Source organism: Rhincodon typus, chromosome 9 (genome assembly GCF_021869965.1).
Source record: "Rhincodon typus isolate 14 chromosome 9, sRhiTyp1.1, whole genome shotgun sequence".
Taxonomy (NCBI): Eukaryota; Metazoa; Chordata; class Chondrichthyes; order Orectolobiformes; family Rhincodontidae; genus Rhincodon; species Rhincodon typus.
The window spans coordinates 56,992,535-57,018,758 of record NC_063340.1 but is presented as its reverse complement, the minus strand read 5'-3'; the positions used below and the strand labels follow the sequence as shown (position 1 = coordinate 57,018,758).

General features: G+C 40.5%; 1 protein-coding gene across 1 annotated transcript; it reads right to left on the bottom strand.

The window, feature by feature from the left end:
• Window positions 1-428: 428 nt before the first annotated feature.
• On the bottom strand, window positions 429-26,220 carry lyplal1 (lysophospholipase like 1). The gene is made up of 5 exons (XM_048601294.1): window positions 26,078-26,220; window positions 15,314-15,413; window positions 12,925-13,094; window positions 1,901-2,016; window positions 429-785 (listed from the first exon to the last, which is right to left on the bottom strand). Exons 1-5 carry the CDS (start codon window positions 26,154-26,156, stop codon window positions 558-560), a joined length of 693 nt encoding a protein of 230 aa, XP_048457251.1. The 5' UTR covers window positions 26,157-26,220; the 3' UTR covers window positions 429-557.
• Window positions 26,221-26,224: the final 4 nt, after the last annotated feature.

Below are 26,224 nucleotides of genomic sequence, written 5' to 3'. Positions count from 1 at the left end.
TATTCCAGATTTTATTTACTGAACTAGGGAGATGACCAGAATGGTCAATTTTAGAGTTTGGTAAATTGCATTAAGAGACCACAAGAAATAACAGGAACTAGACTTGGTTATCTTCTAAAAAGAGAGATTCTGCATCCTGCCCTTCTTTGCAAAATATGTTACTTTACATCAATGGTAATGAAGTAATCTGGAGTAAACGTGTTAAGCGTAACAAAAGATTGATAATAGCTTTTTTGAAGTAATAGATTGTGAACCTAAACAAAGTACGTGAGGAGTCCAGAGCGTATAACTGATTGCCATGTATCAATCAGCATATACTTCTAAGAACACAGTGATAATGGTGAACTATTTAATAAAGCAAAGTACATTCATTGAACATTATAAGTCAACAGTGCATTGTCGGAAAAGCAGTATACATAAACAATTTATCAACGTGATTTTAATTTATTTCTCCTATTTTCAGATTCACCCACGATATATTATCATTCTTGACAATATTAGCTAATATATTACGATATGTACATGAAATATGACTACTTCAGTCAGAATGAATAGCATTACTGTTCGACATTAGGCAGTTTATGTAAAATCCATGACTTCAGCTGTTCTAACTCTGATTTGCAAAGTTCATGATAGAGATTAGGAAAAGTCTTAAACGTGGCTTTCACTCCTAGTGACTGTAAATGCAAACAACTCTCTTTACCCCACTCATATAAAACTAGTTGGTCATTCTTTCCATGACATTGGAACAATTCAGGCATTGAGGTTTTAGAATTCTGGATCGCCTGGAGAGAAAACATAGATTTATAGACATAGATTTGGTGCATACTGTTTGCAATTTATTTCTACTTATTTATATATTGAACAAAATTGGAAAAAAAACAAAGCACAATGTTTTATTTTTCAAATTATCACTCTATAACATTGATACCTAGATGTAAAGAAACATTTGAAAACTTGTGAACAGGTATAAATGATTACCCATTAACACTGCTGAACTACTTTAAAAAAGTAGTAGACACTTAAAATTTGAAGGAGTGTTAAGGTCGAATCTACTGGCCTATTCATTAAAACCAAACATTCACATATTGAATTTAATATCAAACAGAGCTAGCCTGTGGCTCTAAGCAAACATGGAAATAAAATGGTTACAGATTAATCCATTTTGAACTTCTTAATATATTTAAAAAAGCAAGTTATAAAGAAAGTGGGTTATTGAAAAAATGAAAGAAATGTTTAAATTTAAATTTAAAGGTCAATATTAAAAAAATTACAGTTATAATGTATCACTGGTTTGAAATTATGCCATGTGATTTTGTGAATACGTCCATATAAAATATCTTTCCTATTTTAACAATGGTATTAAATTCATGGATTAATATCTTAGAACTTAAAATTTCTCAGGAATAGTTGATGTATCATTGACAACATTTCAACATATCCAAGTTTAAGGATATTATCCAGTGACCCCTGATTGAAATCCAAATTAAGCTAGATACTACTTAAATAAAATGCTTATTTGATAGCTTTCTCAAATGAGATGATGGTGAGTTTAAGCCCCACTTCAGAACTTTGTCTAATTTAGACAGACACTTCAGTATATTAAGGAACTGCTGCATTGTTAAAATTTCAAATAAGACTCTAAACTGTGCTTTCATCTGCCTGTTAAGCTGCATATGAAAGATCCCACTGCACTTTTATCAAACAGCACAATTCTGCTAGTGCAGTCAACATTGTTTCCTCAACCAATAATATCATCATATTGTTCATATTCACCGCTAAATTTGAAGTATAGAAGAACAGTTACACCTCAAAAGACACTCATTGGCAATGCAGTTATTGGGATGTGCTGAGGTCACAAATGGTGTAATGTAAATACAAATTCCATCCTTCTGCTTACCTGGTAAACAATAGAATCCTTATTCAAGAAACTGGACAAAGCAAACGTTCCTGCTACTTGTTGATGAAATCTGTAGGCTAAGTGCATAGCCATTGTCCCTCCCATTGAAAATCCCCCTGCAAAGTCAAATACAGATCCAAATCAAAAGTTTAATAGAGTACATTACAAATTGAACAGAGACTGATGTGGTCAAACTAGCTTTGAGAGTTTTATTATACAGAAACAGAAGCTTGTCTCATTAGTGACATGGACAATTTAATTATTTTAATAATTGGAACTCAAAATATTCTCCTCATTCCCCCCTAGCCCCCTCCCCAGCTACCCCCTCAAGTTTTTAATCAAATATTTTACACCTATAGCCTCTGGTTATGGACTCATTCACCAGAGGAAGTAGTTTTACTTTATTAAAACCTCTTCAATTATCAAAGTCCCTTGTTCATGGTAACATCCAAATAAATCGCTTCTGCAACCTTTGAGGCTTTATATATTTTAGTTTAGTGTCCCAAGGTTGTGCACTATTCCAGCTGAGGCCTAACCAGTGGTTTTGAAAGTTTGATGAACATATTCTATGACTATCCATAAATCTAAGTAACCCATTATGTTTTGAATCAACATATTAACGTTTAAGGAGTTATGGATATGGATCCAAAAACTCGCTCTGATTATCTGTACATTCCAAAATTGTGCCTTAATTTGTAATGTACCATCGTTTAATATTCTATATTAATCCACCCCTTTGAGCTCCACCTTACATGCTTCTGTCAAATTCACAACCTTACCTGTGCCATTCTGAAGGCTGTAACCATCCTTAGTGCTATCCACTACATTGCGAAGTTTCATATCATCTGTAAATTTTATAAAACTACTAAAGGTCCAGATGATTTATCAAAACTGAAAATTAATATATACAAAACTGACTCTTGGGAACCCTAGTACGAACCACAGCCTAGTCTGGACATCACCCATCCAGTAACACTCTCTGCTTCCTGTCATTCAGCTAACTTTGTGTCAAGTTTCCACTTTCCCTTTAATTTCAAGCTTTCCACCTCCTTAACAGGCCTCCTGCATTGCACTTGCTTGAATGTCTTCCAGAAATCCATGTGGACAACATATAATACACTAACTTGGTCATCATTCTGTTAAACTGTCAACAAATTAATTCAACTTAGGCAATCACAATTTACCTTTAACAAGAACATTGGTGAGGCCACTTTTAGAATAGTGTATACAATTCTGGTCATCCTTCTCTAAAAAGGATGTTGTTAAACTTGAGATGTTGCAGAAAAGGTTTACAAGGATGTTGCCGGGACGACAGGGTTTGAGCTAAAGGAAGAGACTGAATAGGCTGGGCCTTTTTTTCCTTGGAGTGTCGGAGGCTGAGGAGTGATCTTAAAGACGTTTATACCATCATGACGACAGTGTGAATAGCCAAGGCGTTTTTCCTAGGGTGGGAGAGTCAAAACTAAAGGGCATAGGTTTACGGTGAGAGGGAAAAGATTTAAAAAGGATCTGAGGGGTAACATGTTCACACAGAGTGGCGCGTGAATGGAATGAGCTGCCAGAGGAAGTAGTGGAGTTCTGCACAACTACAACATTTAAAAGGCATCTGGATGAGTTTATAAAAAGGAAGGGTTTAGAGGGATATGGACCAAATGCTGGCAAATGGGACTAAATCAGATTGGGATGTCTGGTTGGCATGAACATGTTGGATTGAAGGGTCTGTTTCCGTGCTGTATGACTGTAATTCCATGCTGGCTCATCTTGATTAGCTTATGTCTCTTTAAATGAAAATTTATTTTTGCCTGAAAATACTTATCAATAATTCTCCTATTAATGATAGGTTGATTAGCCAGTAGTTTGCTGGCTTATCCATAGTCTTTTTCTTGAATAGAAGTATAACATAAGCAACTCTAACCCTTTAACTGAAGAATTTTTTAAAAAATTGAACCCAATAACTCTGCTTTTTCCACCTTTGCCTCTTTTAGTAATCTAGGATACATTCCATTGACTTGGTAACTTGCAATCCAGTTCAGTTAATCCTTTTAGCACATTTATTCCACCTCTTACTACTTTGTCCATAACTTCCTCCACACTTTGGTGTAATCTTCACATCATCTGGATTCTTTTGAGGAGATAGATGTACAGTACTCCTTGCATACTTTTACCATATCCTCCACTTTGGGCATGTAACGAAAGGAAATAGCAGAGACACATGGAGGATCATTTGGAAGAGGGATATCAAGCGTAAAAAGATTTATTATAAGAACAGATGCGCTAGCTTTCTAAAATTATTATCCACTCATCCTTACAGCCCTACCAAGGTTAAGCTGCTTTTGTTATCAGGAGATACTACAGAAAACTGAAGCTCTTTTCACAGTTTAAGAGAAGAGCTAAGAGTTATCCAATATTATGATGATGTTTGAGAAGGTAAAGAGCAAAAAATATCTCAGCTGATGTTTGAGTCAGTGACTCGAGGGGATAAATTTGAGATCTCTACCAAAACAATGTAGGGAGGAGTGGACTGTTCAAGACACTGAATACCCCACCAGAAATAGTAGCGTAAGTGATCAACTCTTTTGTCTTCCTAGAACAACAACAGTAGTATGGAATTTAAAATTGTTCAAATAAAAAAAGTCACTTTTAAATAAAAGAGTGATGTCTACTTAATGTTCAGCATCAATATGTTCTAGACTAAGATGGCATATAATTTATAATGCAGCAAAAAACAATTCATACACTGGAAATTGGTAACAAGAGACAGAAAACACTGGAAATACACAGCAGTTAACACCTATGGAGAGAACAGTCAATTTTTCAGGCACGTAGCCCTCACTGGAAGCGTTTTAATAGATTCAGAATAAAGTGGACGGCTGGTCAAAAGAGTAAAATAGGAAAATTGGATAGGTGATGAAGATGATCTTGAGGTTAGACAATGAAAAAAGTTAAGAAATAAAGACTGCATGAATATCCAAAGGAATGAGAGGTAAGAGACAAGATAGATAATTGCAGGTCAAATGAAAATCAAGAGAAGCTGGCAAAATAAGTGGTAAGAAAGAGGTTTGACAGTTGGAACACTTCACAAAACCAGAGCTGTATCACCTACAAATCTGACAAAGGGTCTCCACTCTAAATATAAACATACACGTTTAATATTACTCGTGGGATATTTAATGAAAAAGATGAGATTGCAAGCCAGAAAAAAAACGCTGTAATAGTTTAAAAACCTATTGGAATGAGAATGGTAAAAAAATACCATGTCTTGAAAAAGATTGGGAACCTTCAAAATTATAATAGGAAATAAAAGAAATTCCAAAGATGGAAGGAACTGGTTCTGGAATTGGATTTGATTTCCTGGCTTTAGGCATGATCATTTCCAACCAAGGACAAGGAAGGTATCAATGGATATTGGCTTTTTAATAAATTTCGAGTGCCACAACTGAGTGAGCACATGGACACCTTAGCACTTGTCTCCAACTTTCTGCAAACATCAGATGTGTGCTGCTCATTTCTTAATTCATTCACAGGATATGGGAGTCACTGGTTGGGCCAGCATTTATTGTCCATCTCAAGCTACACATGAGAAAGTGGCAGTGAGCTACCTTCTTGAAAGAGTGCAGTCCATTCGCTATACACGAACCCACAATGTGGTGGGAGGTGGGGAGGAATTCCAGGATTCTGACCCTGTGGTACCGAAGGAATGGTGATAAAATTCCAAGTCTGAATAGTAAGCAGCTTGGAGGGGAACTTGTAGTTGGTGGTGTTCTCATGAATCTGCTGCCCTTGGCCTTCAGTATCATTGTGTTTGTGGCTTTAGAAGGTGATATCTGAACTTGCTTGGTGAATATTTGCACTGCATCTTGTAGGGAACACACTGCTACTACAGATCATCACTGGTGATAGTGGCATTAAATGTTTGTGGATTTGGTGCCAATCAAATAGGCTGCTTTGACCTGGATGGTATCAAGCTTCTTGAGCTTTGTTGGAGCTGCACTCATCTGCACAAGTGGGAAGTATTCCATCACACTTATAATTTGTACTTTGTAGATGGTGGAGGGGCCTTGGGGAGTGAGGAGCTGAGTTACTCATTGCAAAATTCCCAGCTTTTGAACTTCTTTTGTAGCCACAGTAATAATATGGTTAGTCCAGTTCAGTTTCTGGTCAATTACAAACTCTAATATGTTAATAGTGGGTTATTTACTGATGGTGAATTCACTGAATGTTCAAGGGTGATGGCAAGATTCTTTTTTGTTGGAGATAGTCATTGCCTGGCACTTGTGTGGATTAATATTTGCCTACTTTGTTCCCATATCACATTCTTTACTATTAATTAGTCACAGCACAAATGGTATCAAAAATTAAAAGTTTTCTCAATATGATTTTAGTATTGAACTTTATCAAAAAAGGAAAACTCAAATGGGACAAGAGAAGATATAATTTGTATAGATGGGAGTGTGTTTCTCTTGGTTAAAATCAACACCTACAGTTGACAGAATGCTATCTTCTACTATAGACTTGTAAATGGAGATGTTAAGAATAAGCATAACCTTCAGATAAAGTAAAATAGAAGGATATAGGATAAATTAACCAGACATGTGAAATAAGTAGTCTGGAGGCCTGAAGAAATAGTCAGTGTGGGGTTAAATTCAGGAGGATGGGAGAAAAAGGTGAAAGAGCTGATAAAAGGGACAATTCAGACAGTGACTTGATCGATTTATCACAAAACCTTCTGGGTTTATTCCTATTATAAAGGGCTATAAGAAGTAAATATTGCCAGAAAGAAGTATTTTATACTATGTATATAAACATTTATCATGAATCTCTTGTGACTTTGTTCATTGTTAGCTGGAGTACTTGTTAAGCATGTTCTAGTTGCTATGACATACTGAGAAAGGTTACTGTAAGATTACAGGATTTTTTTAGCATTATGACTTCTTTTTAAGTAATAGCAGTACCAATAATGAATAGAACAATTTTACTGTCACAACATTTTCAGTTAAACTCAATGGACGAGATGTATTACACATAACACAAGAATTTCGATTTACCAAGTATCACAATTTTGATAAAATCAACAGAAATGAAAGATTTTATTCAAACTCTTCACACCTAACTAAACTCATAATGAGACAGCTAATGAGTAAAAAAAAAACATAATTCAATCGTTCATTTTTTCTGTGGTATTTCTTCCTGAGACTTAAAAAGATCTGTTGAAAGTCTGAAGTTTCTCAAAGCAATCCATTTATAATTTTCTATAAATAGTAACTTCAAACAACATAAGAATATCATAAAACTGTGCCAAAGCACAATAAACCGTTTATAATTGCTTTTAAAACACAATGCAATTAAAGAGATCAAAGCAAAATTCCCATGCACAGCAATACAATGCTAGTACCAGTATTTTAAGTAACTTGTTATAAGGTAAATTATTGCACCTATTTAGTCACATGCTGGCAAAGACGCTGGCAGTTAGTCATGATGGCGCCTTTTATGTATATAAGTACCATGAGATGGAATAACTATGTAATTACGCATTTTATGTGGTTGACCGATTGATTTTCCTTTTGAAATGACAATATACAGGAAGGTTTGGTCAGAAATTTACTTTTGTATGGAAAAATCCTGCAATTTGTCTGTCAATACCAAAATGCCTTCTGGTGAGTACTGTAACCATAATACAGTTGTTGACTTCAGCCAATATGCTTGATGACAAACAGTCTTATCCGAGGATCTGGATAATGTTTCAGTGAAGCCCAATTTTAACACATTACTTTTAATTCATTGTGACTGGTGCAGTTTTACATATTTCAATCTCAAATTTCATACAGTTTGTTATCAGTTTCTTCAAACATAAAACAACAGAAAAAAAACTTTCAGCTTTTTGAAACTATGTGAGCTCATTTAGCAATGTTCAATATCTGTTAGTATCCAGCAAAGGCATTTCCTCAATATGACAATAAGTAAACTTTATCAGAGATTTAATAAAGCTTCTCCAGATAACTGCACATTGTTTGTTTCCTTTTGAGGGTTCCTTTCTGTCTTCATTCAGTAATATATTATTTCAAAATGCATGGGCCCTTAAAGGGAAACATCCTTTTTATGTACACGTATACTCAATGATTCATTAAATAATCCAAAATATTACACAGATTTAATGGCGTAACTGATTCATGATCATCATACTTTATGCTCAGAAGCATGAGAACAGTTTATTTTTATGGAAAACCACTAAATTTAAACTTCGTTGATTGTGAACGCTACCCAACCATTTATAGAATCAATGAAATAGAACATTGATGTTACATCAGAGAAATTGCACATAAAATGTTCATTTGCTAAATGCCACTATTACGATGCTGGAACATAAAATCCAAGAACAAGGACCAATTAAAGCACAAGTCTACAGACAACTTGTGTTACTTATACTTTTCACCAATTCTAATAGATTTAATGAATTATTAATACATAAATACTTAAAAGTATTTAAGCAAATATCTATACACTGTTGAACGTATACAACTCAATTCCTAAACTACTTCTCAGTATATTTCTTTTCATATTATTCTCATACAATCAACCTTAAATAGCCACGTGAACTTCTGTCATCATACCTCCATAAAATTAGTTTGATAATTTGATCTGTCCTGTCAGTGATTGTATTCTTGATCATATCCACATTTCATTCTCAGTCTATAGATTCAAACCAGTCAATTTTCAGATGCATTTGAATTGATCAATGTGGAAGTTCTTAAAACGTGCAATTCTGAATATCTGAAACTACTTGGGTGAAAGGACTTTTACATTAATTGTTTGTCTGCTGTAGTCACAACCCTCCTGAATATCTCTAGCATGTGTTTTCATTTCAGATATACAACATCTACAGTATTTTACTTTTCTATTACATGAAGCTTCACCACCCATGCAGTGTAAATGGGGTGGCTACAGCCAAGTTTCCAGACAGACCCAAGCATCAACAACCTAGGAAAGAAACCTTCTGTTATGTTGACAGAGCCATCTAATTCCTACTCTCAGTGAGGACTCCAAGCTCAGATGGAGTCCTTGCCGAGAAATTTTCAAATCTAGAGGAGCCCAGCTCTCCAGTAAAAATGCTCACAATTAAATCACAATGTGGGATCAACAAGCCATTCCCCAGGAATTTAAGGATGCCACAATTATTCAGATGCACAATGGCAAAGGACAAAAATGTGTGAGACAACCACGGAGGAATTTCATTGTTTGTGATGTTTGACAATATTCTAGGAAGAGTCCAACTAACAGACTGTTAAGCCACTTGGTAGAATGTGTATTGCCAGAAAGTCAAAATGAGCTCAGGAAAGGCAGAGCTGCTTGCGATATGACCTTCAACCTCTGCTGAATATAAAGAAATGTTGTGAACAATGGTCGACAGGGCTGTTTCTGCCGTTGTTTTTTCTGGTGCCTAGGTCAGTGCCAGGTGATCCATCTGGTTTCATTTCTTTGTTGCAATTGGTACAACATAATGGCTTGCTAGGCCATTTCAGATGGCAGGTGAGACTCAACCACATTGCTGCACGTCTGGAGTCCCATGTAAGCCACGTGAGGATGGCAGATTTCCTTCGCTGAAGGACATTAGTGAACCAGGTGGGTTTATCCAACAATCAACAATGATTTCATGGTCATCAGTAGATTCTTAATTCCAGATTCTTTTTTTTATTTGAATTCATATTCGGATTTGAACCTGGGACCCCAGAACATTAGCTGAGTTTCTGAATTAATAGTCAAGTAGTAACACCCCAAGGCAATTGCCTTCCCATCTCAACATTAACTGTTCAAATACCAACATCAAAGTTAACAATAACAACCACCATGATGGTCACGATGTTTTTCCTTCTACTGTTCTTCAATTACTCAGAGACTGACCTGTATATCTTTTTTAGTTCTTATTTTTGTTTTGGACTCACTGGATGAGAAGGCTCCGCAAATATCCCCATCCTCAATGATGGAAGAGACCAGCACATCAGTGCAAAAGATAAGGCTAAAGCTTTCACGGCAATCTTCAGCCAGAAGTGCCAAGTGGAAGATCTATCTTGGCCTCCTCCTGTGGTCCCTAGTATTACAGATATCAGTCTTCAGCTAATTTGATTCACTCCATGTGGTATCAAGAAATGGTTGGAGACACTGGATACTGCAAAGGCTACAAGCCCTGACAGGATTCTGACAATATTACTGAAGACTTGTGCTCCAGAACTTGCTGCTCACATAGCCAAGCTGTTCCAGTTCAGTTACAACACTAGCATATGCCTGACAATGTGGAAAATTGCACAACTATGTCCAGTACATAAAAAGCAGGACAGATCCAAACTGTCCAATTACTGCCCTATCAGTCTACTCCCAATCATTAGTAAAGTGATGGAAGATGTCATCAATAGTGCAATCAAACAGCATCTGCTCAGCAATAACCTGCTCAGTGATACCCAGTTTGGGTTTTAGCAGGGCCACTCAGCTTCTGACCTCATTGCAGCCTTGTTCAAACATGGACAAAACAGAATTCCAGAGGTGAGGCAAGAGTGACAGCCTCTGACATCAAGGCTGCATTCGACTGAGTGTGGCATCTAGGAGTCCCAGCAAAACTAGAATCAATGGGTATCAGGGGGCAAACTGTCTGGTGGTCGGAGTCATACCTACACAGAGTGTCAGGTATGGGTTGTTGGAGGTCAGTCACCTCAGCTCCAGGACATCTCTGCAGGAGTTCCTCAGGATGGTGTCCTAGGCCCAATGATTTTCAGCTGCTTCGTCAATGACCTTCCCTCCAGCATAAAGTCAAAAGTGGGGATGTTAGCCGATGTTTGCAACCTTCGTGACTTTTCAGATACTGAAGCAGTTCATGTTCAAATGCACCAAGATCTGGACGATATCCAGGCTTGGGCTGACAAGCGGCGAGTAACATTCCTGACACATAAATGCCAGACAATGACCACCACCAATAAGAGATAATCTAACTTCTGCCCCTTGACAGTCAATGGTGTTACCATCACTGAATCCCACACTATCAACATCCTGGGGGTTATCATTGACCAGAAACTCACCACATAAACACAGTGGGTACAAGAGCAGGTTGGAGGCTAGGAATACTGTGGTGAGTAACTCACCTCCTGACCACCCCCCACCAAAGCCTGTCCACCACCTACACGGCACAAGTCAGGAGTGTGATGGAATACTGCCCACTCGCCTGAATGAGTGCAGCCCCAATAACGCTCAAGAAGCTTGACACCATCGAGGACAAAGCAGCCCGCTTGATTGCATGGGCATCCAATCCCTCCATCACCAACGCTCAGTAGCAGCAGTGCATACTATTTACAAGATGCACTGCCGGAATTCACTAAAGGTCCTCAGATAGCACCTTTCAAACACACGGCCACTTCCATCCAGAAAGACAAGGGCAGCAGAAGTATGGGAACGTAACCACATCCAAGTTCCCCTCCAAGCCACTCACCATCCTGACTTGGAACTATATTGTCATTCCTTCACTGTCGCTGGGTCAAAATCCTGGAATTCTCTCCCTAATGGCATTGTGGATCAACCTACAGCAGGTGGACTGCAGCAGCTCAATTCAGCAGTTCACCACCACCTTCTCAAGGGCAACTAGGGTCAGGCAATAAATGCTGGCCAGCCAGTGACGCCCACATCCCACGACAGAATTAAAAAAAAGATTCTTGGCTTCTGTATCAGCCCTGTTTTAAAAACAATGCTAGAAGTTACAAATTTCACATGTCCAGAAGTGATCCAGGCTTATAATGCATTGTCCCTGGCAATAGTATGTCAACTCGTTTGACATTTCAGTGAACATCTAAGTTTCACAGCCTAGCATCTGTGCAGAATGTTTGAATCAGAGAAAACATAACCAGTGGGATATGTTTTCACCTCCTACACAGTGATTATATCTTTCCAATGTCCATGGTACTGTGGTTTCTCCAAAAGTGTGTATAAATAGTACAGTTTTAATTGCAGCACAAATGTACAGCTGGGAACTAATGAGTCTCAGACCTGATTACAGATAGCCATTCTGAAGTTACATTGACTCAATTTTAGCAATGATGTAGGAGCGCACTGTGCTGGATGAGAACAAAGAAAGCTATGCTGAGAGGTTGGTAGGTGCTTCAACTTCCAGACTCTTATAAATTAGCTAACTCTGATATCAATAATGCTGCTTGCAGTGCTAAAGATTTATACTAAAAAGTTATTGCTGCAGGAAAATGTTAGTATCTACAACAGCTAATGGAGAATTAAGCTATCTACTTCTTTATTCTTGTTTCCTCTTAGCCAATTTACTAATAGTTTTATTCCAAATATCAGCTGTAACTTTTCAACAGCGACGGACGGCAAGAAAAATCAAATACATCATAGAAGTAATACCAGTTATATTTGTCAGTATGGATAATAAACAAGAATATACATCTGCCAAAATAATTTCTGGCAAATGTTGGTCATGTTAAAGGTTGTATCTGGCTGGTGGTTAGTTTTTGGTCTGTCTGACAGCAAACTAAAAGACAAAATCAAAAGCATATTACACTTGGTTTAATTTATCACTTGCTATGTATGTTAAAAACCACTAGATCCATTTGAGTAAAATTACAGCAGTGCCAGATTTACCAATCCACTGAAGTGGTGTATTTTCTCTCACCAGAGTTGAAATAATGGTATTAGGTTTCCTCAGTATCAGAAAAGAAATCATGTTAGAAGGAGAATGATTAGACAAGTACACATATTTTCTAAAGTACAACAATCTTCTTTGCTCAGGAGATTAAAAAATTGATTGGCTACAAAAACTAAATGATATGACCATGGTTCTAAGTGCAAAGGGATACGATCAACCATGTGCATCTTTATTTTTAAACGGTGAACCTGTGATAAAATCCAGTGACCGCGCCAGGATAAAAATGTTTGATAGAAGGATAGCAGACAGGAAACAGGAATGGAAAGGAAAGGTAGATTCTCAGATTACTGCACATTTTTTTTAAAATGCTAGGAAAACTGATAACATATTTTACCTAAGATTATTCTGTCCTTTGCAACTCCAGCATTCACCTCTTCATCCACAAAGCTACCTAATACGTGGCACATTGAATCGATTGATTCAAGATGTTCTGGGCAGTTTATGGAAATTTTGTACCTGTCAAACCACACATTTGACATAGATTGCTTCATTGGTGTATAGGACCTGAAAAAATGAAAATAAAAATAAGTTACAAGCACAAAGCAAATTTAGGTTAGTAAAGGTGCAAGAATCACTACCTAAATCGAAGACTTCAAAAACAATGCAAAATGTGAAAAAGAAAAACCAGCCATGTTTTACAAATTGGTATGAAAACATAAATATAAATCTTTACAAAGCTGACATCTGTGTTTACTTTTAACAGTATTATAAACACATTAACCCTAAAACTAACTAATCTTCTGCATATAAACTGACATTTTCCTTGCTACCATCAGTTCTGAGGAAGGGTCACTGGACCCAAAATGTTAACTCTGATTTGTCTTCACAGATGCTGCCAGACCTGCTGAGCTTTTCCAGCAACTTTTGTTTGTGTAACTGATTATATTGGGTGTGTTGAATGTATAAATCTAAACTAGCCTGTTACTGTGAACCAACTGTTTCCTGCTCCCATTCTACTGTTTCAAGGAAAAGAGTCTGAAAAAGAAAGAGAGCACAGAGCTAAGAAGTGGGGCAAGCAACTGCAATAAGGTAGGAGGATGGCAACTAATGGTGGTTGGGGTAGCAATACATAAAGAGAGTGAGGGGGGAATGATACGGGGGTGTGCGGATGAGCAATGGGATGGTGAGCGGATAATGGGAGGGGGGTGCGGAGGGGAGATAGAGACACGTAGCTGACAAGGTCATGTGAAAGGGGTCCCCAGTGACCAAAAGGAGATGCAGCAGGTGAGGGAAGGAGAGGGTTGTTTAGGCAGAGGAGCAACAGGGACGAGTGTGAGTGAGCAAATGGAGGCATTTGGGTGAGTAAGCGACGTGGTAGCAGGTGAGTAAGCATCAGTGGGGGCAAATGACAGAGGTTACAATAAATGATGCGGCATTGGTAAATGACTGGGGCTGAATGGGCAACAGGAGTTAGGCTGAGCAAACAGTGTGGGGCAATGCCTCCTCTAAGCTGTGTGGCTGCTGGAAAACTCCACACACATCAACTGGCATGTCAACGAATGGAGGTGTGTGAACAGCAAAATAAATTACAGAGAGCAGTGCTGTGCAGGAAGAGGGGAAGCAAGAAATAACACAGGAGTAAGTGATAGGGGATAAATAATGGAAAGGCAAGCAATGGGTGGAGAATGAAAAATAGAGATGAGTGATTTGAGGCAAATGAGCAAAGGATTCAGAGTGATGGCTTGCAAGCAGATGGGCGGGGTTGCAACTGAGGTGCTAAAGTTGGGGAGGGGCAAGAGGTTGAGAAAAGGAATTTTAGGAACGGCAAGTGTGAGGGAAGGTGAGTAGACACATTATGAGATTAACAGATGTAAGGTAGTGGTGAGTGCTGGGGGTGGAATAGGGAGGAAAGAATCATGAGGGACTCAAAATAAAGAGAGAGTATGGAAAGTGGGAGTGTTACAGATGGTAACAGTGGGGCAGGCTTCCTCTTCTTTTTGATTCTAACTTCAGTATAATTGAACAAAAACAAAGTTGCTGGAAAAGCTCAGCAGGTCCGGCAACATCTGTGTAGAAAAAATCAGAGTTAACATTTCCGGTCCAGTGACCCTTCCTTCTGAGGACCCAAAACGTTAACTCTGATTTTATCTTCACAGATGCTGCCAGACCTGCTGAGCTTTTCCAGCAACTTTGTTATTGTTCCTAATTTACAGCATCCGCAGTTCTTTCGGTTTTTATTCAGTATAATTGAATTTGTAAAGGGAACAAAGTGGCTGAAGGTAAAGGGTAGAAATGGAAGGATTTTGGGAGGCAAACCAATTCCAACCAAAAAAAAAACAGAGGAACAGCAAGGTCAAAAGACATGCATTTGAAGAAACAAAGTAAAAGCAAGAGAGACCAAGTCAGATTGGAACTGGAGAGAATCAGAAGTACAGAGAATATAGGCTGCAACTCCCTGTGAGAAATGCATGGGAATCCACTAGAATCTTTAAATAAGCATTTCTATAGCAGATTTCAGAAGACTCCAAAAGGTTGAATATTTGAAACTTTATCTAGTTGAATATTTATTCTCAAAATAGCTGTTGAAGGGAGAGGTCAAAAAACGGTCCTGATAATCTTGTGAATTTACTATGATTCCGATAAAACAGAAGTGTTTATAACTCAGTCTCCCTCATAAACAAAATGTTATTTCTTTTATTTTCAACTCTGGTTGAGAGAATTCATCCTTATTGAATTTTAAACAAGCTTGCATTGAACATCTATTTTCATGTATTTTTAAATACCTTAAAGGCGCTGTTGGATAAATTACACGTATGTGCTGAAATATCAGATCTTGATTCAGTACATCTTTTATCCATGCTCTTATACCTTGCCCAGTATCACCTGAAAGACACAAAAAGGTATAGAACAGTATACAATGTTCAAGCTACTAACATGTGAAGGGAGAACAGCCAAAAAAGCAGAACTCAGCAACATCATTTCTAAAGCAATATGTGAAATACTGGCATCTCCACCCAAACTAAACTAGGAGTACAATCATTAATTTCCACATCAGCAACTCAGTAGCTATCAGCAAATTTCAGATCCTTTCTTGCAGCAGATCAATCAGGAATGAACATGCCCAGGTGGCTTGGAGTCAACCCGGATTGCAACCCCAAAAACCACAAACACCTGTAAAAGGGTTTCCCAAAAGACCAAAAAACACAAGAGTAAACACTATTCAGAAACTAGCAGCTACAACTGGGATCCATGCACGCATGCACGCTTATTACTGTTAGGATTCTTCTCATGTACTCTTCAGTAGAACACTGTTCCCGTGTGCAGGTAGATAGGAGCTACACAAAATACTTGGTCACTGTCCTCAGCACATTAATTTGGGTGACTAGTGATATGCTCAGATCGACATCTGCACAATGGCACACAGTCCAGCATTGATGACGTAAGGTATGTGATTTGTATATATATTCCTATACAGTCTGCATCCAAGAAAGGGTTTAGTAACTGACTTGCACAGTAAATGAGATCGACTTCCTTAAGTGTATTTAAGGTTTTGCTTTCTTTGGGTAGAGTTTTACAAGCGAACAAACATTTGTGCATTAGGTTTCAGATAGGAGCATCCACAAGTGGATTTTGTTTTGGCTTCAGGGAAACACCAATATCTTGAAGAAAGCCACTTTGGTTTCAGGTTTGCAAAAATCTTGGCTAAAGCTAGATGTGTAAAACACTTCCTCCTAAAGAAGGGAAATAGTTTAGAGCTGTTAAAAAATCGATTGCCTTCTGCAATGCTCTCCTTAAAAATACCACCAGTGAGGTCAGGAGTTCCATATCACTTTTTTTGGGGGAGTGGGCCACAGTCAGTCCTGTAGGTCGAGTGCAACTAGTACAGGGATTCATGGGAATTCAGTCAGGGAGCTGCACAGATAAAAGTCAGTGGTCCAGTAACACATCAGTCAGGGCTGTCCTTCCGTTGTTCCAGAGGGTGGGCCACAGCCAATCATGGGGGTCTGCTAACCGAAAGTGAAAGGGGATTATCATCAAGGGCCACTATTGTGATAAGGAATTGGGGAAGTCAACTGTGGGAATTGGAAGCAGCATGCTAGGATGCAGAGGGGGAAAAATTATGAAGGGAGGGAACTTGACATATTTTTGGGGTGGGGGGGTTTGGGCTGGACAGACAATAGTAGATGGATTATTGCAGGTGTGGAGGGTACGGAGCGCCACACTGTGACCTTGCTGCGGGAATCGGAAAGAGAGATAGCACGTTACTTTGATCTGGCGTGGCTAAGCTGTTGGGCCCAGGGCTCAGGAGGTAATATGGAAGATGTAAATGAAAGTCTGTTGGGAACATGTGGAAGCTCACGCTTGTGATGGGGTTAACAGAGTTGAGGTTGGTTGGCTCGCTGAGCTGGTTTGTTGTTTCGCAGACGTTTCGTTACCATGCTTGGTAACATCCTCAGTGCAGCCTCCAATGAAGCGTCAGTGTGTCTTCCCGCCTGGTTTTTAAACTCTGGGGTCTGTTGAGATGGATTGCCTCACTTCCGGTTTTCCTTCGTAGTGGCATGTATATGGGGTCGAGTTCAATGTGTTTGTTAATAGCATGCTTCATGGAGTGCCATGCTTCCAGGAATTCTCGTGCTTGTCTCTGCCTAGCCTGTCCCAGGATCTTGGTGTTGTCCCAGTCGAAGTCATAGTTCTCCTTGTCCATGTGGATTGAGATGAGTGAGTATTGGTCATGTCTTTTTGTAGCCAGTTGGTGTTCATGTACTCTAGTTGCTAGTTTCCTTCCTGTTTGTTCGATGTAGTGTTTCTCGCAGTCTCTGCAGACCTGTTTTGATTCAAATATTCCCCACAGAGGTTCAATGAAACATGACCAACACAGGATCCAGCCACAGTAATGGCAATTGTTGCAGAGGCCATGATGCATCAAAGATGCAGAGAAATCAAGGAGGATCAGATGCACCAACATGTCTAGGACCAGCAGCAACCTACAGAGACTGATGAACTGCCTGCACCTCATGAGGTCACAGCTTAAGGTCTCCTCAGGATGTGGAAGAAGTACAGATGGTTGAGTGTTTATCATCCTCGATGCCATTTCCTCCAGATAAGCAAGGCACATTGCCGCCACAGTCTGAAAATCTCCCGGGACACCATCTGAAAACTATGCCGTCTGTTGAAGCGGGACTTGCAACTTGAAGGGTTGGTGGCCACCAAGGTTATAGCTGTGTTAAATTTTAATGCAACTGGTTGCTTCCAAGGATTCACTGGGGACCTATGTGGGATCTCTCAATCCTCAACGCTCAAATATATCAAGGCCTCTACTGATTCAATTTGTGACAGATCGCACCGCTTTCAAATGTTTCCCCGTGACAAGATCAGTGCTGCAGCCTGGACATTAAGCTTTGTCAACATAGCTGGTTTCCCCTGCATGTTGTATTGACAGCGCCATATCATATCACAGCTGACTACATCAACAGAAAAGGCTTCCATTCCATCAACACAAAAGTTATAGAGATACAGAAACTAGGATTAGGAGTAGATCATTTAATAGAGTCACAGCTTATCCTCTATCTCAGTGCCTTAGCCAATGTTTCCTCTCCATAATTCTTGATGCCTTTAATCATCATAGAGATGTGTGCAAATCACACTGGAAGCAACAGTGATACCTATTTCCTTGATAACTGTTAGGTTTCTGCTTTGTTTCAATGACTGTATGGATGGCTGCTTGGAGACCAGGGTTACCCTCTGCAACCCTGGATAATGACTCCATTAAATATCTCCCTGAGGCCTAGCAGAGGTATAATGGCACCCATTCTTCCACTAAGGCTTTCATGAAGTAGATGACACACCTTGAAGATGAAGTTCTGGCACTTGGATCAGTTATTGGGGGCTTTGCAGTACAGTCCAGTCAAGAGTGTACGTAATCCTTGCATTTTGTGCTCTGCACTGGGCAAAAAGGGGATAAAATGGATACGGAAAAGCTGGGAGAGAAGTAACAGTCTTCTGAACACAGCATTGTTCCTTCTGCACACCACCTTCAGCATTACAGAGCAGTGCTGCATCAAGTGCAACAAGCTAGGTAGGTTTTAAGTGACACCCAATTCTAATAGATACGAGTAGGTGAAATGATTATTCACTTCCTGCAAATTTATTGTTGTTTGAAGGGCAAGCAGCAAACATTTGTTCCAAGAAGTAAATGCAGCTTTTTTATCTGTTTTTTTTCGCTTTTGTTGTTTGTTCAATAAAAGTTAACATTTTCAGTTGTTCGAAAGCTTTCCAATGTGTGACGCTCCACGAATGAACAATAACAAGATGTTAGGTTATGTTGGGCGACAGGAAAACAGTCGCACTCCTTTAGACTGCTTACATGTTCTAACATGGTATGGCGCTAAGGATGGGTACCCTATATAACTTGATACTTGTAGCTGGTGTTACAATGATAGTTGATCGGACAGATGCCGACATAAAATAATAATACAGGCAGTCCCTAGGTTACAAATGGGTTCCGTTAGAGTCCGGTCACATGTTGATTTGTATGCAAGTCGGAACACAATATTGGACAATGTAAAGAAGTTGTTTATAAGTACAGGAAGTGCTCGTATATCAGGTCGCTAAAATGACACACCTGTATGATATTATGTTCGGAAGTACAAGAGTTTGTAAATCGGGAACGCCCTGTACATTTGTGATCATGAGCATCTATTTGCAATGAACTGTCATCTATACCACCTACGTGCCCTCACAAGCTGCTCTTTTTTGTTTCCCTCTCACTACATGTACTGTGAAGAACTACTCCTGGCTGGCAGTGTTTAACCTGGTGCATAGCCGGGCTTAAAGTGGAACCATCAACGCAAACTGCCAAAGGTGCCAACAGTGCTAAGTATTTTGTGATGGGCACAAGATAATGCAGGTACGGAGTTGGATTGAAAGGTCTGTTTCCATGACTCTATAGTTTTGTTCTAGTAAAAAACATGAATGCATTACACTTGATGCCCTCACAACCTTCTGTGTAGCACCTTATCAATGCCTTCTGAAAACCCAAATACATCCCTTTATCTATTTGGATAGTTACACCCTGAGGATCATTAATACATTTGTTAAAGTTGTCAACTGTATTTTGACAGTGCCTAATTGCAGTGAATTTCTAAGCGCTCTGATACCATGTTCTTTATGATAAGATTCTGCCCTTTCCCTACCAGTCTGAAAGCACATGCAATCTGACTCCCTCGACCGTCTTGGTTCCTTACACTTTATGGTTTGTTCTTTGTACCCTTCACTGTGAAGGCAAACACAAAATGTTTGTTTAACATGTCTTCCATTTCCTTTTGACAGTATTTCCCTGTTTCTAAGGCATCCAAAGTTTACTTTAACTAATCACTTCTTTATTACACACTTGTTAAAAGGTCTTACAATGTGTACATTGTGCGTCCATTCACATTCTGTTTTCACCCTCTACCAACGTTTTGTTGATTTTTAAAATCCTCCTGATCCTCATGTTTGCTTTTTTTGGCAACATGCAAGCTTGTCCTTTTAATCAAGTTAGTCTTTGAGTACCACTTTAAAAAACATCACTCGTAGCATATGGGCATTGCTAGCATGGCGAACATTCATTACCCATCTCTAATGGTCCTGGAGAAGGTGAATATTATCTTGTTGAACATAGCTGCCATTCACATAGTGAAGGAATCCTCAACAACTCTAGAGTTCAAGAATTTTCATCCAATGACAATGGTGGAACAGTGACATATTTCCAAGTCGGGACAGTGTGCATTTGCCTGAGAGGAACATGGAAGGAATGGTGTTCCCAAGTGCTTGCAGGACTTGTCCGACATGGTAGAAGTTCGGGTTTTGTAAAGTGCTGCCAAAGAAGCCGTATAAGTTGTTGCAGTCTGTCCTTCAGATGCAGATGTAACTCACAGTGATTGAAACAGTGAATGTTAAAGGTGGTTACTCGGTACCTATCAAGTAGGTTGCTTTACCTTAGATGGGTGTTGATCTTCTTGAGTATTGTTAGAGTTGCACTCATCCAAGCAAGTGGAAAGCATCCTGTCACACTCCTGACTTGTGCTTTGGAGACTGAAAAAGCTATGAGGAAAGCAGCAAGTGAGGAACTCTTCACAAGATAGGCAGCCTCTGATCTGGCAGTGTAACCACAATATTTACATGGTTGACTAGGAACCTAACTAGACCAATGGTGACATCTGAAAAGGTGGGTATTAGGGTTATAGTAATGTCAAAGAGAGATAGTAAGATTGCATTAGAGATGGTCATTACCTAGCACTTGTGTGGTCTGAATACTACTTGCTTTTTACCAGTCTAAGCCTGAATTTGGGGATGTCCAGTTAGTTTGTTAACAACATCTCATTCATGTTTCATTTTAGAGGCAATTTTTAGTTCTGGGAAGATTATTGTTGTAAAGTAATTAAACGCTGGGCTTTAGTGATTGCCAGCACACCTAAAGAAATTGTAGTTCACATAAGTGAAGGTGCCCTCAAAATGTGAAGATGGGACTTTGTCTTGACAGTGACAGTGTGGTGGTTACCACTCTCAATGCCATCATAGAATATATCTGTGCCGTTAGAATGCAGTCAAGTTTGTTTTTCCTTCATTTTAATTTTCTCACTAATTTCCACAAGCATAGTCTAGAAGCTGTGCTCGGGACTCAGCCAGCTTGGGCAGTAGTGATGGTACCGAGTTACATTTTTGAGGATGCTGACGTCCTCAACCCAAAACCCATTCTGTCCCTTTGCTGTCTTCTGCATTTTGTGCAAGTACTGTTTAACTTGGCAAGTGCAGATACGTCACCCCAGAGAAGACTGTAAATAGTAGTAAAACAGGAAGTTCCGTCACTAATTTTCAACCTGCTACCATGTGATATCACGGGATCTGGAATCAATGCTGACAGGCTTCAAGCCATCTTGTGCGAGCTGTACATCACTGCATGTCACTTCCAAAATACAAAATATCTTTTATGCTTATGTATTTTTGATTGTGAATTGTTACTGAAACTATACTGTTTTAAAATCAAAGATTGTGGAAGGAATCGCTGCAATTTTAAAAGCAAGTTACTGAAACTGGAAGCTGTGCTTACACTGCTGCTTTGTTCAAGAAGCAGGGCTGGATGTCTGTAAATGGGGTGGAACCAGAGGGTGGACACAAAGTGTGATTCAGTCAGCAACAGTATATTGATTGGTCTGCAGCATTGTGACCATTGTAAATGACAAAGGGCATCAGCCTGACAAGAATTCTCTGCTTGGAAGCTCAAGATTTTGTGGACATAAATGAGACTGGCAGAAACCCTTGGACTGCTGCAAGGGCAGATTGTATGTCTTGCTCTCCAGTAAAATATCCAAAGACTGGTGAAAGCCAGTTTATTTTCCCTCATCTGTTGCTGTAAGCTGTGGTTTTGAACCAAGCAACTAATTCTTTCCAGTTAATGTACCAATTGCCTGTGCCTCCTGTCTTAAATGCAATCAATGAATTGTCTTCCACAGTCCTCTGCAGCAATCATTTCCATATATTCACTACCCTCTGGTAGAAGGCATTCCTTATCTTGGTTCTAAAGAATTGTCCGCTCACTCTGTGGCTGTGTCCTCAGGTCGTAGTTTCTCCTAGCAGTGGAAACATTTTCTCCATGGCCACTCTATCCTAGCTCCTGTAAGTTTACTAATTAAGTTTAAATACGTTTCTGTAGTTCTGTAAGTTTCAATCAGATTGACTCTCATCTTTCTAAACTGCAATTGTACAGATCCAGATTCCTCAACCACTCTTCATGTAAGTCCTTTGTTCCCTGGGATCATTCTGGGAAATCTCCTCTGGACCCCCTTCAAGGCCAGCACATCCTTCCTTAGATATGGAGGCCAAAACTGCTCACAGTATTCCAAATGTGGCCTGACCAAGTACAGCCACAGTAATTCCTTTCTGCTCTTGCAGTCTAGCTTTCTTGAAATCAATGCTAACATTGCATTTGCCATCCTAATTTTCAACTTAACTTGCATGTTAACCTTAAGAGAGTCCTGAAATAGAACTTCCAAGTCCCTTTGTGTTTCAAATTTCCAAACCCATTCCCCATTTAGAAAACAGTATAGAGAGTCATAGAGCTGTACAGCATGGAAACAGACCCTTTGGTCCAACTCGTCCATACCTATCAGGCAGTCTAAATTAATCTAGACCCATTTGCTAGCATTTGGCCCTTATCTCTCAACCCTTCCTATTCATGTACCCATCCAGATGGCTTTTAAATGTTGTAATTGCACCAGCCTCCACCACTTCCTCTGGCAGCTCGTTCCATACACTCACCATCCTCTGCCTCTATTCTTCCTACACTTTCCCACATTGTATTCCATCTGCAACTTCTTTGCCCACTCTCCTAGCCTGTCCAAGTCCTTCTGCAGCCTCCACACTTCCTCAATACTATTTGCCCCTCCAATTATCTTTGTGTCATGTGCAAATTTAGCATCAATGCCCTCAGCTCCTTCATCCAGATTGTTAATGGATAACATGAATAGTTGTTGTCCCAACACAGCCCAATGCAGTCACTGACACTCTTCCTGAAAAAAAGATCCTTGATCCCTACTCTCTGCCTTCTGCAGATCCTTGTCAGTTGACAACCTGCTCGGATGCTCCTTGTATTTCACTATGGGGTATGTGTTGATGTATGACTCTGGACTTTCACTATTATTAATATGCAAATTATTGAACAATTCCTTTGATAAGTGCCACCAATAAATTAATGGAAAAATATTTGAACCAATCACATTTTATTGCTTTTTTATGCTTGATGGTTGAAACATTTTCCAAGATGATGTCTTTAGATGAAGACGTGACATTTATATTTGGAAATGGATTAACTAGTAGGAAGCAATCTTAGTAAACCACTCACACTATTAATAATTCTCAGTGGTAAATTTTCTCCAGTTCTACATTAGCACAGTGTATTAGAAGTATGGAGGGCACGGGAAAGAGGACTTGGAACTGGATTAAAAAGTGAATGTTTAACAATCCACCTCAAAACATTGAGCGTGCCTACTGTTGCGATAAAGTACCAAAGTAAGCAAATCCCTGAGCACAGAAGCATTACAATGTTAAATCAGTGCCTTCAAAGAACAGGTGGGAGAAAGGCACAAACACATTGAAAATTGTGCGTGAAAACTGGCAAAATTCAAGAGGCAACACTGTGGAGCTGGAGGAACACAGCATGCCAGGCAGCATCAGAGGAACAGCAAAGTTGACATTTCAGGTCAGGACCCTTCTTCAGAAATGGGGAGGGGGAAGGAAGCTGGGAAATAAATAGATAGGAGGGGTGGGGCTGGGAAAAGTAGGTGGGATGGTGATAGGTGAGTGCAGGTAGGGAGTGGTGGGGATTGGTCAGTGGGATGGGTGGGGCAGATATGTGAGAGAGTAGATGGACAGGCTGTGTCAGGTCAAGGAGGCGGGGTTGAAAATAGGATGAGGCCAGGAGTGGGAGATTTTCAAACTGGTGAATTCCATGTTTGGGCCATCGGGCTGTCTGCTCCTGAGGTGGAATACGAGGTGTTGCTCCTCCAGTTTGCTGGTGGTGTCATTGTGACACTGGAGGAGGCCCAGGATGGACATGTCACCCAGGGAGCAGGAGGGGCGTTAAAATGGTTGGCAACTGGAAGGTGTTATCGTTTGTCACATACAGAGCACAGATGCTCCACGAAATGGTCTCCGAGTCTACGCTTGGTCTCACTGATGTAGAGGCGGCCACGTGGGGAGCAGCAGATACAGCAGACCAAGTTGATGGATGTGCAGGTGAACCCCTATCTGATATGAAAGGTTTGTTGTTGGCCTTGGAGGGGGTGAGGTGAGGTGTAGGGGCAGGTGTAGCACTTCCTGCAGTGGCAGGGAAAGATGCCAGGTGTGGTGGGGTTAGTGAGGAGCTGACGAGGGAGTGGTGGAGAGAGCGATCCCTATGAAATGCAGATAGGGGTAGGGAGGAAAATATCTCTTTGGTTGTGGGGCTGGATTGTAGGTGGCGGAAGTGGTGGAGCATGATACGTTCGATGCGGAGGTTGGTGGGGTGATATGCGAGGACAAGAGGGATTCTGTCTTTGTTTTTGTTGTGGGGGAGGGGAGGGGATGTGAGGGCACAAGTGCAGGAAGTGCCAAGAAATGCAGTTGAGGACATTTTCGATCACCAGAGAGGGGAACGTTATGGTCCCTGAAATAGGAGGACATCGAAAATGTTTGGAAGTGGAAAGCACCATCTTGTGAGCAGACACAGCAGAGGCAGAGGAATTGGGAGTAAGGGATCGCATTCTTGCAGGAGGCTGGCTGAGAGGAGGTGTGGTCCAGGTAGCTGTGGGAGTCGGTGGGCTTGAAACTGACGTCAGTTTTGAGGCGGTCAACAGAGATGGAGATGAAGTGGGAGGAGTTCAGGATGGAGAAGGAGGTATTGGAGATGATCCAGGTGAATTTGAGGTTGGGGTGAAAGGTGTTAGTAAAGTTGATGAACTGTTCAATCTCCTTGTGGGAGCATGAAGCAGTGCTGATACAGTCATTGATGTAGCGGAGGAAGAGGTGCGGAATAGCGCCAGTGTAACAGCGGAAAAAGGACTATTCCATGTATCCCACAAAGAGGCAGGCATAGCATGAGCCCATGCGGGTTCCCATGGCCACCCCTTTAGTCTGTAGGAAGTGGAAGGAGTTAAAGGAGAACTTGTTAAGGGTAAGTACAAGTTCTGTTAAGCGGATGAGGGTGTCGATGGAGAGGGACTGTTGGGCCTGCGGGAGAGTAAGAAGCAGAGTGCTTTTAGGCCATCTGTGTGGAAGATACAAGTGTACAGGGAATGGATGTCCATTGTGAAGGTGAGGTGTTGGGGGCCACGGAATTGGAAGTCTTGGAGGAGGTGGAGGGTGTAGGTTCTGTCCTGGACATAAGTGGGGAATTCCTGGAACAGGGGGAAAGAAAAAGAGTCAAGGTAAGGAGGGATGAGTTCAGTGGAGCAGGATCAAGCACAGACAGGTCAGCCGGGGCAGTCAGATTTGTGCATTTTTGGAAGGAGCTAGAAATGGGTGGTGCAGAGTTGGGGAACGATGAGCTTGGAGGCTGTGAGTGGGAAGTCACCTGAGATGATGAGGTTATGAATGGTCTCAGAGATGGAGGTTTAGTGGTCAGAGGTGGGGTCATGATCGAGGGGGCGGTAGGAGGAGGTGTCAGAAACTTGTTGCCTGGCGTCGGTGATGTAAAGGTCAGTGCGCCATACCACTACTGCATCCCCCCTTATCCATAGGTTTGATGGTGAGGTTCGGATTGGAATGGAGGGGTGCGTGTTCCGTGGGGGTGAGTTTGGAGTGAGTGAGAGAGAGGGGTGAAGATTCAAGAGTGGCTGTTTCACTGCTCGGCAGCATTCACTGGTCAGACCTTATCTGACATGAAACAGTGATAGGTGATTCGGATCTCCAATTACATGATAGGAAGAGCAGCGGTGGGCAGCCTCAGCCCGATGAGGTTGGGTGGGGGTTTCACTTCCTCCACCAGATCTGCAGGCCTTGTACAATCATGAAATAAATCACCGAGCTCTAACCTGACCCGTGCAGGAAAATCACGGACGCAGTAGGCTTCTTAGTCTGAGCGACGATGGTCCTCTGTAAATGGACCGCCATCTTCGTGTCGGCCCCTCCCACCCCGAACGGAGGCCGGAAGGGGGTCAGCTGACCGTCTCCGCGCAGCT

Excerpts from the sequence above, each read along its gene's own strand:
- lyplal1 (XM_048601294.1), bottom strand. The coding sequence starts at position 26,156 with ATGGCGGTCCATTTACAGAGGACCATCGTCGCTCAGACTAAGAAGCCT. Across the intron at positions 13,095-15,313 it reads TATCCAACAGCGCCTTTAAG|GTCCTATACACCAATGAAGC; the intron begins GTATTTAAAAAT and ends TCATTTTTTCAG. Across the intron at positions 786-1,900 it reads AGGATTCTATTGTTTACCAG|GCGATCCAGAATTCTAAAAC; the intron begins GTAAGCAGAAGG and ends TTTTCTCTCCAG.